The sequence below is a fragment of the Pogoniulus pusillus genome, chromosome 13, assembly GCF_015220805.1.
Source record: "Pogoniulus pusillus isolate bPogPus1 chromosome 13, bPogPus1.pri, whole genome shotgun sequence".
Classification (NCBI taxonomy): domain Eukaryota; kingdom Metazoa; phylum Chordata; class Aves; order Piciformes; family Lybiidae; genus Pogoniulus; species Pogoniulus pusillus.
The window spans coordinates 21721578-21735159 of NC_087276.1; the positions used below are offsets into that span (position 1 = coordinate 21721578).

General features: G+C 53.1%; 1 protein-coding gene across 6 annotated transcripts in view; it reads right to left on the bottom strand.

Moving 5' to 3' along the window:
- Window positions 1–2298: 2298 nt before the first annotated feature.
- TSC2 (TSC complex subunit 2) overlaps window positions 2299–13582 on the bottom strand; it is a 49793-nt gene continuing 38509 nt past the window's right edge. For all 6 annotated transcript variants that reach the window (XM_064153486.1, XM_064153485.1, XM_064153484.1 and 3 more), the window contains 10 exons: window positions 12925–13085; window positions 11715–12217; window positions 10860–10935; window positions 9248–9334; window positions 8496–8682; window positions 7573–7712; window positions 6774–6852; window positions 5433–5524; window positions 4592–4690; window positions 2299–3733 (listed from right to left, as the gene is read on the bottom strand). In XM_064153486.1, the coding sequence (XP_064009556.1) occupies window positions 3566–3733; window positions 4592–4690; window positions 5433–5524; window positions 6774–6852; window positions 7573–7712; window positions 8496–8682; window positions 9248–9334; window positions 10860–10935; window positions 11715–12217; window positions 12925–13085 (1592 nt within the window). In that variant the 3' untranslated portion in view covers window positions 2299–3565. The remainder of the gene's footprint in view (window positions 3734–4591; window positions 4691–5432; window positions 5525–6773; window positions 6853–7572; window positions 7713–8495; window positions 8683–9247; window positions 9335–10859; window positions 10936–11714; window positions 12218–12924; window positions 13086–13582) is intronic.

Sequence of the window (13582 nt, forward strand, 5' to 3'; positions counted from 1 at the left end):
GGCCAAGTTTCTGGCTCTGCCTCACAAGGAAGCAAGGTTCTAGTTGCAGGAACAGAAACTGCTTGCAAAGTGGAAGCGAGGAGCCCCTCTAACAGCACTCTAATGGCTTTCTGGCCAGCAGAGATGGAACAAGGAGCTACCCACTGGCAGGTGCTGCTGGGTGGGCCACCAGCCCTTGGTCTCTCTGGGGTTCTTGCCTGGGAGATCTCCTCAGCACAACTGCACCAGAACAGCCACTCCCGATCCACCCTGGCTGCACCCATGTTGGGATGTCCAGTGAGTCAAATGCAACCAAGCAGGTCTTGGACACCTCTTGAGTTCAGGCAAGTTCTCAGCTGAAGTTTGCTCAGTGGAAGAGGTTGGTGGTAGGAGTGAAGTGTAGGAGGGTGGGACAAAGTGAGAGGCAGAGGCGAGGCTGCTCAGAAGCCCTTGATAAGCTAACAGGAGGTACCAGGGTGGTCCCCAAGAGTGGTCAGAGAGTGTGTTCCCAAGTGCCTGTTGCTCTGTGTGAGTGTGACTTGACTGTGTGTGACTGAAGTGCTTCTTCTGATCAGAGAGGAGCAGAAACAGATCAGACACCTGCCCTACTTCTTCCCTTCCCTTGAAGTATGGGGAGCAGCTCTGCCCCCCCCCCCCCCCCCCCCCAGTTGTTCCTTAAGGAAACTCAACACCTGTGTCAGGGCCCACAAGCATGGTGGGCACCACTGCCAGCTTCCAAAGTTCTCATCACAGCCTGGGCTTGGCCAAACTATGGCTTATGCTCACCAGGGTCCTTCACTGCCCCGGCTGAGGGACCACCTGCACCTTGCACTTGCTGCAGCCAGAGGTTACCCCCACACCCACAATCCACTTTGACTTGCAGCCCCTAGCAATCCATGCTCCTGGAGGTCTATTTCTGTGTTTGTAGGCACCAAGAGATGGTTCTTATTTATTGGCTCACAAAGATGCAACCAGTATAGAGCTGCTTCAACACACAGCCCCCCCCTCGGCCACCAGCTTAAGAGGGAGAGGAGGGAGGGCCTTTGCTAAGGGCTTTGGTTTGTAAGAGAGAAGTTTGTGGCCAACACTCCGACTGTCACTGCCTGGTCAGCTTCACTGCACACAGGAATAGCAGCTTTGTAACTGTGGGGATGTTTCTGAGGTACTGACAAGGTCAAATAAAAGTTGACTGCTGGCACCTGGCTCTGGAGCTTCTGTTACACTCAATCCATCCACTCAGCACTCCCACTGAGAGAGCTTAGCAAGGCAGGGGCCAGCACAGAGCTAGCCAGGGACAGCTTCCTGCACACCTTGGGTGGTCTCTTGTGGTCAGGCAGTGGAAGAGGCTGCCCAGGGAGGTGGTGAAGACACCATGCCTGGAGGTGTTTGGGAAACGTGTGGGGACAGGTTTAGTGGGCACGGAGGTGTTGCGCTGACAGCTGGGCTTGATCTTGGAGGGTTTCTCCAACCCAAACCATTCTGTGATTCTATGAGATCTTCATTAAAGTTCTGGTCATAGAATCATAAAGGCTGGAAGAGACCTCCAAGACGGAGTCCAACCATCCAGCCAACACCATCACAGCCACTAGACCATGTCCCAGAGTGCTTCTTGAACATCTCCAGGGATGGGGACTCCACCACCTGCCTGGGCAGCCTGTCCAGTTCCTGCCCACTCTTGCAGGAAAGAAATTGTTCCTAATCTCCAACCTAACCCACCCCTGGCACAATTTCAGGCCCCTTCCTCTCCTTCTGTCACCTGATACTGGAGAGAAGAGACCAACTCCTACCTGGCTCCAGCCTCCTGTCAGGGAGGTGGAGAGACTCTGGAGGTCTTTCCTCATCTTCCTTTTCTCCAGGCTGAACAACCCCAGTTCCCTCAGCTGCTCCTCACCAGCCCTGTTCTCCAGAACCTCCCCCAGCTTTGTTCCCCTAAGATCTCCTACCCCACACCAGATGTTTTGTTACCCCAGGCCATGAGGGCAGCTCTGTGCTGTGACTGACTCCATCAGTGCTCAGTGTGAGGAAGCCTTGGCCAAGGCAAGCTAAGGCAGAAGGGCTTGGGGTTACCAGTGCACAAGAGCAAGCTGCTCTGGCTCATCTGTGGTGGGAAGCACCATCAGAATAGCCCCAGCCTTGCTGCAGAGGTTACCTGGAACTGAACCAGATTCCCAGTAGAGGGACTGGAACACGGCACCATGTCCAGCACCTGGAGAGTGGGTGGTGGGTACTGAATCAGCAGTGACACAGCTTGGAAAGCTGGAAGGGAAAAAGAGGAAGAATTCCCATGATGATGAAGCAGCTGGAATTGTCCCAAGCCAGTAGGAAGCCACCAACCATACCAATATTTTATTTCCTTTACAACTTAGAAACACTCAAAACACAATGAACAGCTGGAGGTCCCCAAGGTCCCTGCACATGCCAGTGCCATCACTTCCATCCCCTCACAGGCCCCTGTGCAGATGGCACTGGGCTTCATCTCCAGGGCCAGGGCATGGCTGTTGTGTCCCCACAGTGCCACACTCTCCCTGGGCAGACAAAGCAGGAGATGAAGTGCTCCCAGCATCATGCAGCTTCCATGGGCTCTCCCAGTTTGGTAGTGTAGTGTCTGATGAGCTTACCTCAAGTTGGGCTCCACGATCCCGTTCCACCTGCAGATGCATGCACTGGGAGGACACTTCCTACCTGCTCCAAGGGCCCAGCAGGAGACACTGTCCCTGTGCTTTACTGCAGCAGGCAGAACCTTCAGAGATGGTGCCCAAAGACATGTCAAAGGTCTCTCCAAATGGGACTTCCCTGAGGGCATGGAGAGGAGCAGGTTACCCCCAGTGCTGCTGCAGCTCATGGAAATTCCAGGTCTGGCCTCTGTCTGAATCCTTGCAGTCAGGGATCAGGGTGAGCAGCCCAAGATCCATGGCCCAGCTCCACCAAGGGCCATCCACCTCCCAGTTGTGTCCTAGCTCTGCCAGTAAAATCCTTCCTGCTGCCTGAGCTGGGGAGGTTTGCTCTGGAGCTGTCAAAATGGAGATGATGAAGCCTTGGAAGGTGAAGCAGAACCCAGATGAACTCCCACCAGAGCTGGCAGCAGAATGAGTCTGAGACCCTGAAGAGTTGAAGTGCTGAGAGGCCAGGAGAGGAGCTGGAATCCCAGGGTGCTTAGAAATAGCAACTGCATTTTCAGCCCTTCATGTCTCATTCCTGATAAAACCATCCAAATGCCCACAATTCCTGCACCATCCAACTCCAAGGCAAGCTGCCAAAGATGAGACTCTGCCTGCTTCCACCAGGTGCTGGCATGGAAGGAGTCCAAAGAAAGGTTCTGCACCCACCAGAGATGGAAGCCTCGAAAGAGCTGAAACCCAATCAAACCAAAGCAGGTGGAGTTGGCTCTCTTGGGAGTACCTGCTGAGCTTCCTCACCAGACAGCAGGGGCAATGTGAGTGCACCACCTGAGCCTCCAGCTATGGAGCCACACTGCAGCTTCAGACCCTGCTCCACCAGGTCCATGCAGCCACAGGGAGTCAGCAGGCAGGTAAAACGCTTCTGCTGCCTGCTGTGACCCAGCACCAGCACCTTTTGCTGCTGGGGGCTACACAAACTCAGTGAAGTCGTCCACCGAGGAGATCAGCCTCTTCCTCTGCCCTGTCTCGTAGGTGGCAGGAGGGTCCTGAGGCAGCTGGGCAGGAGGCTTGCTGGGAGCAGATGGATGCATCTGCAGGGGAAGGCCAGGAGTCTGGTACTGGGTTTCTTCACGTAGCTGAAAGTCAAACAAGAACAGATGAGCCCTCAAACCCTTCACCCTCCCATCAGGGCAGGGCAGCTTGTTCTACCATCCCTTGCATGGGACAGAGGGTGGTGAGACCCTGTACCCCAGGTTGCCTAGAGAAGTGGGAGATGTCCCAATGCCTGGGACCATTGCAGGTCAGGTTGTCTGGGGCTCTGAGCAACCTGCTCTACTTGGGGATGTCCCAGCTGACTGCAGGGAGTTGGACTGGATGTGCTTTAAAGATCCCCTCCTGTCCAGTGCATTCTATGGTTCTATTCTAGTCCATGGTGCCAAGTAGGCACAGCTCTGGGTCCAGCTATTTAGGTCCCCAAGGCCCTTTGCCACTAGGGAAGCTACTGAGAAGCTCGGCAGCCCAGACCTGCATCACTGCAGTGCTGATCCCCACAGCAGCTGGACTCTGACCCTCACACATATCTTGTGACTAGCACCAGACGTGGCAGAGTCAGAAATGGTTGGACTTGAGGAGGGGAGATTGAGACTGCAGAGCAGGAACAAATTCTCTCCAGTGAGGGTGGTGAGACACTGAAGCAGGTTGCTCAAGGAGGTTGTGGATATCCCTTCCTTGGAGGTGCTCAAGGCCAAGCTGGATGAGGAGCAGCCTGCTCTAGTGGGAGGTGTCCCTGCCCATGGCAGAGAAGGTGGAACTCAATGAGCTTTAAGGTCCCATCCAACCCAGCACATTCTATGAATCTTTAAGGCCTTCTCCAACCAAAATAACTCTATTCTATGACTCTGCTCCTCTTGCCTCATGACCTTCTGGCCTGCTGTGCAGCAGCACTGTGAGGCAGAGCCCAGCTCCCCAGAGCAGGAGCAGAGGCCTGGACTCACCCGGTGCCTCAGCCGCTTGATGTGCCGCAGCCTCGCGATCCATTTGGATGGGTAGGTGTCTGTGGGGTTTGAGCGGCTGTGGTGGACCTGGGAAGCCATCTGTGGGGAGAAAGGAGGCAAAGAAAGGAGACACTTGAACATCATCATGACAACAACATCACAGGTTTGGGCTCCCTAGTTCAGGAGAGACAGGGACCTGCTGGAAAGAGTCCAGCAGAGAGCCACGAGGATGACTGGGGGGCTTCAGCATCTCCCTTGTGAAGAGAGACTGAGAGCTCTGGGGCTGTTTAGTCTGGAGAGAAGACTGAGAGGAGATCTCAGCAAAGTCCACAACTATCTGAGGGGTGGGTGTCAAGTGGCTGGGGCCAATCCCTTTTCAGTGATCCACAGCAATAAGACAGGGAACAACAGCTACAAACTGGAGCATAGAAGCTTTCACCTCAACACGAGGAGAACTTCTTTAGAGTGAGGGTGACAGAGCCCTGGAGCAGGCTGCCCAGAGAAGTTACGGAGTCTCCTCCTCTGGAGACTCTTCAAACCCACATGAATGCATTCCTGTGTGAACTGCCCTAGGGAATCCTGCCTTGGCAGGGAGGTTGGACTGGATGACCTCTGGAGGTCCCTTCCAACCTCTAGAGTTCTGTGATTCTGTGATTCATTAGAAGGTTCTAGTAGAGTTTAACAGCAGCTGGAGACCAGCCCCAGGTCATAACTGTTCATGTCCAAGGTGGACAGCAATAACTGAAGCAGAAAGCCTGCTTTCTTGTTGCCTTGGAAGCTGGTGATGGACCAAGACAGCAGGTGAAGGCCAGAAGGTGTGCGGGAGCTCAGCAGTACTCACGTTAGCATGCAAGGCCATCTGACGGGCCACAAAGGGCAGGTTCTTGTCAGAGATGATCTTGGCAACACTGGTGTCCACAAGGCCCTCCATGTCTGTGGTTTAAAGCAAGAAGAAGACCATCCTTATAGCACAGCCAAGAACAGGCCAAGGGTTGCCAGGAACTAAATCAGCAAAATAACCTGAAGAACTTCATCACAGAAGCTGAGAAGTTCTCTCTAGCTCCAACTGGAGCAGACCTTATACACACCCATAACACAACTGGCTCTCAAAGTCTGGCTGCTCTGTGAAGGTCTGGGCTTCTCAACACCTGAACCAAAGGGTGAGTGAAAAAACACCTCAGAGGTGTCCCTTTGTCAAGAGCAAAGAGAATTCCCCTGCAGATTACTGCACCCGCACTGCTGAGCTCACATGGAGCCAGGACTGGCTTCCAGCTCCTGCACAGGCCAAAGGGACAGAGACCTTCACCTCAGATCTCCTCCAGTATTCCCCAGCAATTGTTAGAGGGAGCTGCTCGACTCTGCTGGCACTTTGTCCTGAGCCTGGAGACAGATCAGCTAGCACTGTGCTCTTGTAGCCAACAAGGCCAATGGTCAGCAGATGGAGGGAGGTTCTCCTCCCCTCTACTCTACCATAGGGAGGCCACAGTTGGGAGTCCTGGGTGCAGTTCTGGGTTCTTCAGTTCGATACAGACAAGGAGTTACTGGAGAGAGTCCAGTGGAGGCCACAGAGATGCTGAGGGGCCTGGAGTAGCTCTGTGAGGAGGGAAGGCTGAGAGACCTGGGGCTGTTGAGCTTGGGAAAGAGCAGCCCCAGAAGGGATTTGATCAATGCTCAGCAACAGCTAAAGGCTGGGGGGCAAGAGGATGGGGCCAGACTCCTGTCAGAGGTGCCCAGGGGCAGTAGGCACAAACTGGAACCCAGCAGGTTCCATCTGAACAGGAGAAGAAACTTGTCTGGTGTGAGGCTGCCGGAACAGGCTGCTCAGAGAGGCTGTGGAGTCTGCTTGCCTGGAGAGCTTCCAACCTCAGCTGGGCATTGTGATCCTGGGCAAGCTGCTGTGGGTGCCCTACTTTAGCAGGGGGGTTGGTCTGGATATTTCCAGAGGTCCCTTCCAGCCTCATCATGCTGGGATTCTGGGATAGCATGAGCAGTACACTGGGAAGACACTTCTTATCTTGGACATGAACAGGCCATATCCAGTCCTAAGTGGGCAGCAAACTGGTTTCAGAGAGTCTCTGCTGCACACTTTTACTTTTGAGACACAGAAGGCCTGCAGGGTGAAGGCAGCTGCTGCACCACCAGCAGAGCAGAGGCTGAGAGCAAAGGCTGGAGGGGCTCCTACCTTTGCGACACTGCAGCGTCACCAGGTTGCAGTCGTAGTCGAGTGGTGTGATGATGACATGAACAAAATTGAACTGCCCCTGAGGAGAAAACAATCAAACAGGGGGGAAAGAGAAAATCATTACCCTGGCAGCAAGAGAGACTCATGTGAGTGCCAGACACACACAGGTGAACCCACCACGGCCAACAATCCCCCTCCAGGATGTCCATGCTGTTCACTAAGTGAACCTGGAGTACTGCATCCAGTTTGGGAGCTCCCATTACAAGAGGGATGTGGAGATGCTGGAGTGTGTCCAGAGAAGGGCCATGAGGATGCTCAGAGGGCTGGAGCAGCCCTGCTGTGAGGACAGACTGCAAGAGTTGGGGCTGTTCAGTCTGCAGAAGAGGAGGCTCCCAGGTGACCTTCTTGTGAAGGGGGCTTACAAAAAAGCTAAGAAGGGACTTTTCAGGCTCTCAGGGAGTGCCAGGACTAGGGGGAATGGAGCAAAGCTGGAGGTGGGGAGATTCAGACTGGATGTGAGGAAGAAGTTCTCCAGAATGAGAGTGGTGAGAGGCTGGAATGGGTTGCCCAGGGAGGTGGTGGAGGCCCCATCTCTGGAGGTGTTTAAGGCCAGGCTGGCTGAGGCTGTGGCCAGCCTGCTCTAGGGTAGGGTGTCCCTGGGCATGGCAGGGGGTTTGGAACTGGCTGACCCTTGTGGTCCCTTCCAACCCTGACTGATTCTATGAACACATAGGAGATGAAGATTCTGCAAGCAGCCACCAGCCTCTTTTGGAAGCCACCCACAAGTCAGATCTTGTACCTTGATGGTGCCCAGTTTAAAGTCTTCTCCAGAATCATTGTAAATGATGGAAACAAAATCATTGCCAAGGTGCCTCTTCTTGTCACAGCGATACTTGTCCAGATCCTTGGTGGGCATCAGAGTGGCAATGTGAAAAATGGCTGCAGAGGAGACAGAGAAGTCCTCAGGCTGGGCTGCAAGCAGCAATGGGCCACAAAGTAGCACCAACAGCACCACAAGGGGAAATAAAAGTTCTGCTCTCTCAGTACAGTGGCCAGAGGACAAGGACAGGGAATTTCCCCCTCTACCCAGCACTGGCAAGGCTACACCTTGAGTACTGGGGTCAGTTCTCAGCCTCTCAGTCCAAGAAGGACATTGAGGGACTGGAGCAGGTCCAGAGAAGGACAATAAAGCTGATGAAGGGTATGGAGAACAGAGCTAGTGAGGAGTAGCTATGGGAACTGGGGTTGTTTAGCCTGGAGGAAAGGAGGTCTAGGGGAAACCTCATTGCTCTCTACAACTGCCTGAAAGGAGGTTGGAGTCAGGTGGGAGTTGGTCTCTTCTCCCTAGTATCAAGTGACAGAAGGAGAGGAAATGGCCTAAAATTGTGTCAGGGCAGAGTTAGTTTGGATATTAGGAACAATTTCTTTCCTGCAAGAGTGGTCAAGCCCTAGAGGAGGCTGCCCAGAGAGGTGGTGGAGTCTCCACCTCTGGAGAGATTCCAAACCTGCCTGGACTTGTTCCTATGTGACCTTCTCAAGGTGACCCTGCCTTGGCATGGGGGTTGAGCTAGATTATCTCTAGAGGTCCCTTCCAGCCCCTACCATTGTATGGTTCTGTAAAAGAGAGGAGAGGAGAGCCCCAGGTCTTGTCTACATCTCTCGAACATAAAGGGTTTGTAGAAGGCAGCTCAGATGGGAAGAGACCATCTGGAGCTACCTTACCTTGCATGATGTCATCGTGCCAGCAGTAGGTGAACTGCCCATCCTCTCCACAGACATCCAGGCCGCCGAGGTAGATCTTATCTGGCTGACAGTCTTTGAGCTCGATGAGCTTCCCTAAGCCGGTGAGGAACTCGGTGTAGCGGTAGGAGCCGTGCTCGTTGGAGAGGATGGCAATCTCGTTGTTGCTCTAGGAGAGGGGGAGATGGAAGCCCCACGGTGAGTGCTGAGAGCAGAACCAGCTGATGGCTCATTGCCTTCCTAGAAGGCCTCCAGGAATGCACTGGTTTTAGCACAAGAAATTAAGGTGAAGCAAGGCCACGCAGGAGGAGGAGAAATGGTTCAGCCTGCAGAGGGCTCCAGGGGGCCTTCTGGTGGCTCTTCACTGCTTAAAAGGGATGAGAAGAAAGTTGTGGACAGGCTTTTGAGCAGGGCCTGTTGGGACAGGATGAGGAGTGATGGTTTAAACTAAAAGAGGGAGATTCAAAACTAGAGAGCAGCAAGACATTTGTTATATTGAGGGTGGTGAGACCCTAGCCCACATTGCCCAGAGAGGTGAGAGATGCCCCATCCCTGGAGCCATTCCAGGTCAGGTTGTTTGGGGCTCCGAGCAACCTGCTCTAGTTGCTGATGTTCCTGCTGGCTGCAAGGGGAGCTGGACTGGATGACCTCTAAAGGTCCTTTTCAACTGCAAGCAGTCTTTGGCTCCATGAAATCTGGAGCAGTGGTGCCTGCTGAGGTGGAAGTGAGCTCACCTGTCCTTCTCCAACATAGAGCACAGCGATCTTGTGCGTGTCGTAGGAGGGGATCTGATCCAGCAGCTGCACTGACCGTTCAAACGTCTGCAAACAAAACATTGGCCACAGCTTCACTGATCCACCCCCACTGCACCCCCTGCAAGGCCTTCAGGGCAGTGACAGCACAGTGGCAGCACAGCTTCCTGACCCTCACTGCTGCCTGCCTTGCTGACTCTGCCCTACTCTGTTTGGCAAGGACATGGAGCAGCATCGGTGCAAGGTGCAGAGCAGTGCTCTGTGCCACCTGTCACCACACTGCCTTGCTTCTGTACCTCAGATGAGGTGCAGCTGGCAGACTGCAGGGGTTAGATGCACTTGCCACGACAAATAAAGCTCCAGGCATGAACCTCTCTTGCTCTGAAGAGCATTTCCAGCATGAGCCATCATCTCACCTCACTCAGGCTCCCCACTCCCTGACCACCCAAACCTAAAGGGAGGGAAAATGTTCAGCAGGAGCTCTGTGGTGTTCAGCTCTCAGCAACCTCATTCCAAAACTGCTTCTTTAGCAAATAGAATCATAGAATCATTGTGCTAGTTTGAGCCTACCTAGAATGTTTTGGTGAGAGGGATTAGATGACAGGCTGTGAAAAGGAAACAGTGCTGATGGCTACTTCACTCATAGGCTTGCTGAGATGGATAAGAACAAGAACACAAACATAGATAACAGAGTGGCTCTCTGTCTCCCTGGGTCTGAACTTCTCTCTCTAACCTAACCTGCCATCTGTGTGACTAATCCATCTGCTTCCTAACTCCCCTGAACGACCCTCCAAGCTACCTTGAGCATAAGGCAAAGTCTAGGGTAAGGCAGAAGGGTGGGAGGAAGGTGGAAGGGTGGTTGGGAGCCCCTCCTGGGGACTCTGCTTTCTGGGAGGGCTGTTATGTTTCTGTATTGCTTTTGAACTTGTCTATGTCTGTCTGTAGCTGTAGATGTTGTAAACACCTGCCTGTACTTTGTGCTAAGCTGTAAATATAAAGCTCCACTCAACTTCCAGAGCCACTGAGTCTAGTCTGGGTGATTTTCCAAAGTGGGGGGCAGGGAACACCCAAACCATCACATAATTGACCAATTTTTCCCACAACCACAGAAAGCTTCGTGGCCACTCCAAATTACATGCAGAGCTGAGGTGTCTCTCCAAGTAACATCCTGCCACTATCACCTACCTACTGCTCAGTTTTCACCTCGAGCTCCTCCTAACAGCTAACCCCAAACCTCCACACGTCACTCTGCCTGCTGGCTGAGACCCTGAAACAGCACCTGCTGAATCTCCCAGCATCTCCAATTCAATCCAAGTGGGAGATCTCCCAGCATCACACTTAGTGCCATGATCTAGTTGACTGGATAGGGCTGGGGGATAGGTTGGACTGGATGATGTTGGAGGTCTCTTCCAACCTGGTTGATTCTATGATTCTATGATCTCCAATTCAATCCAAGTGGGAGTTACCAGGAAGGGAGTTGAGAAGGAAACACCTTTTAAATCACACCATCTGAGCTGGACATTCATTACTGTCATTTAGGTCCCCCCTAGAATTAACTACAAGGATTTTAAAAGGAAAAAACCCCTTTGCCTACCTCATTTGGCAACAAAAGGGGCTTGTTGTTCTCATCACCAAAGAATGGGGAGTGGTACAACTGTAAAAACACAAAGCTGAAGGAGAAAAAAGGGGGGAAAGGGTCCTGTTAGTATGAAAATGAAGTCAGTTTTGATCTGTTGGGTGCAAAAATAAAAGTTATGTGCAGAAGAAAAAGAGAGGCAATTAAAAGGCTAACAGAGAGTTACTCATCTCCTAGAGACCCTTTAGGTGTGGGTTGTAACAGACCCCTGTCAGGCAAGCAATGTTTGTGTCAAACAGCAGCAGCTGCACAAATTGCCTCTTCAAAAGGCAGGCTGGAGGAGAAGTGAGGCTTCACACCTGCCTCACAGCCAGGGAGGTCCTTCAGAGCAAGCAGAGATGTGATTTTGCAGCTGTCTGCACTTTACCTGCCTTCAGAAGATGAAGATTGTCTCATCATGGAATTTTGGGCAACTACCAATAGCTGAAGTTCAAAAAGCAACTATTCTAACCTCTTCTGGAAGTGCAAGGCCAGCAATTCATCCTGTTGACAGCCACATCAACCGTAGGTGGCCTGCATTCCAGCCACACATGCACTGGGACTCTAAGCTGGGAGAGACCCTAAAGTGACAAAACTCTTCCTCTACTTCTTTCACCCCTTCAGTGACCCAGCTCCTTAATCACCAGGCTGCCTCGGTGGCAGTGGGTTCAAGGTGTCTCCAGCAGCTGCTGAAAAGCAGGGCATTCACCTTTAGGTTCTGAACCAGGCACTGCCTTGTGGGCCCCACCAACCCAGCAACAACAGCTCCAGCAGCCATGGCTGCAGCGATTCTGAGCTCACTGCTCTGCGCTCCAGAGGAGCCCCAGCACCCACCTGGGGTTTATTCCAGGGACCTTCTCAGCATTGGAAGCTGCAGTTCTGCTCTTGAAGGCCTCTCTCTCAATCCTCTTTCCCCTCCTTGATGGGGCTGAGTCAGAGATGGTGTATCCTCGGGGGCGGTGCCCAGAGGGGGAGCGAGGAGAGGTGACAGGACCAGTGCCATCCAACCCCCCTGACCCAGTCACTCTGGGGTCCTCTCCCTTGCCTAGCCAACTGCCCAGCCCTTCCCCTTCCAGGTTGCCTGACTGGGACTTGGATTTCACTTCTGTGCTCAGCCTTCTGGTTACTTCTCTGCCGTTGGCATCTTTGAGGACCTCCTGCAGCGTCTGCAGCTCGGGGGAGGAGCTGGACTTGCTGAGGGGCTGGGAGGGCTGGAAGGAAAGCTCCTCCAGCGTGCGCCCATCCTCTGGCGGCAGGACTCTCCCGATGGGAATGCCACCCTCCACCAGCTCCTCAGACTTCAGAGATTTTTCATCTTGGCTGGAGGTGGAGGAGGACTTAAAGAGGGAGAAACAATGATGAGAAGTTTTCCCGACAGGCAGAATAAAAAGCTGACAACAGTAATGCTTGAGGCACCCCCTGAGAGGCCCAAGGAGAGGTGAGTAGAAAGATGCCCAGAATAGAGCACTGGAGATCAAGGACCCTGCACAACATGGGCCTGAACTGCTGCTGCTCTGCCACCCAAGCCATCCAAAGGCTTCAGCAGGGCTCCCTCTGCATTTTGGTGTCATTAGTGAGCACCTCCAGATGCTGCCAAGAGGAGTTCATCAGGGAGAGCCGGAGAAGCAGAACCTCATGAGGTTTAACAGGGGCAAGTGCAAGGTCCTGCACCTGGGTCAAGGCAACCCTTGGTAGCAATCCAGGCTGGGGGAGGAAGGGCTGGAGAGCAGCCCTGTGGAGAAGGGCCTGGGGGTGCTGGTGGGCAAAAAGCTGGCCATGTGCTCGCAGCCCAGGAGCCACAGGTTTGAAACTAAAAGAGGGAGATTTGGACTAGAGAGAAGGGAGACAGTTTTGGCGCTGAGGGTGGTGAGACCCTGGCCCAGGTTGCCCATCGAGGTGGGACATGCCTCAGCCCTGGAACCTGTTCAGGTTGTTTGTGGCTCTGAGCAACCTGCTCTAGTTGCAGATGTCCCTGCTGACTGCAGGGGAGGTAGGACTGGATGAGCTTTAAAGGTCCAGAAGTGGTCAAGCTGTTTCTTCTTACCCTGCTGTAAGACTCGTGGGGTTTACCAAACCTTTCCTCACTCAGGACTTGTTCAGAACACGAAGTGTCAATGTCCTCACTCTCTGGAGACTCAACTGGGGACTCAGCTTCCTTCAGCTCCATCTCCAAAGGGCTCCCCTCCTCCAGCACCACCGCTGACTCTACCAAGACACAAGGCAGAAGAACTGAAGTGTGTAGAGAGGCCCAGCTGGGCAGGTCCCCATCCTCTCCTCTCAAGTACCAGCCTTTTCCCTGTGGGATTTCAATGGAAGACCACATTGACTGAGTGCTCTGGTTCTCTGATTGTTTGTCATGTCAGACTTGCTCCTGGTTGCCCTTCTGTGTACAGAATAACTGATCACCTCACCCTCACAGCAAAGGGCTGCATCTCCTTGGGTCCAAATCAGTGCAGTTGGTTCCAGTTGTTACTGATGAACAAGCAGGGGACAGGATGAGGAAATGGGACCTTGGACACCAATGCTTGGTTATCAGGACAGACAGGAACTACAAAGATGTAAGAAAGTACAAGACTAGCATTAAAGGTTCATCATCCAGGCAATGAAGACATGGGTTCTGTGAAAAACTATGTCTCATCTTGCAATGCTCCTCTGCCTTGTAGCGGCCTAGAAGGAGATGAGGAGTTCCACCAGGAGCTCTT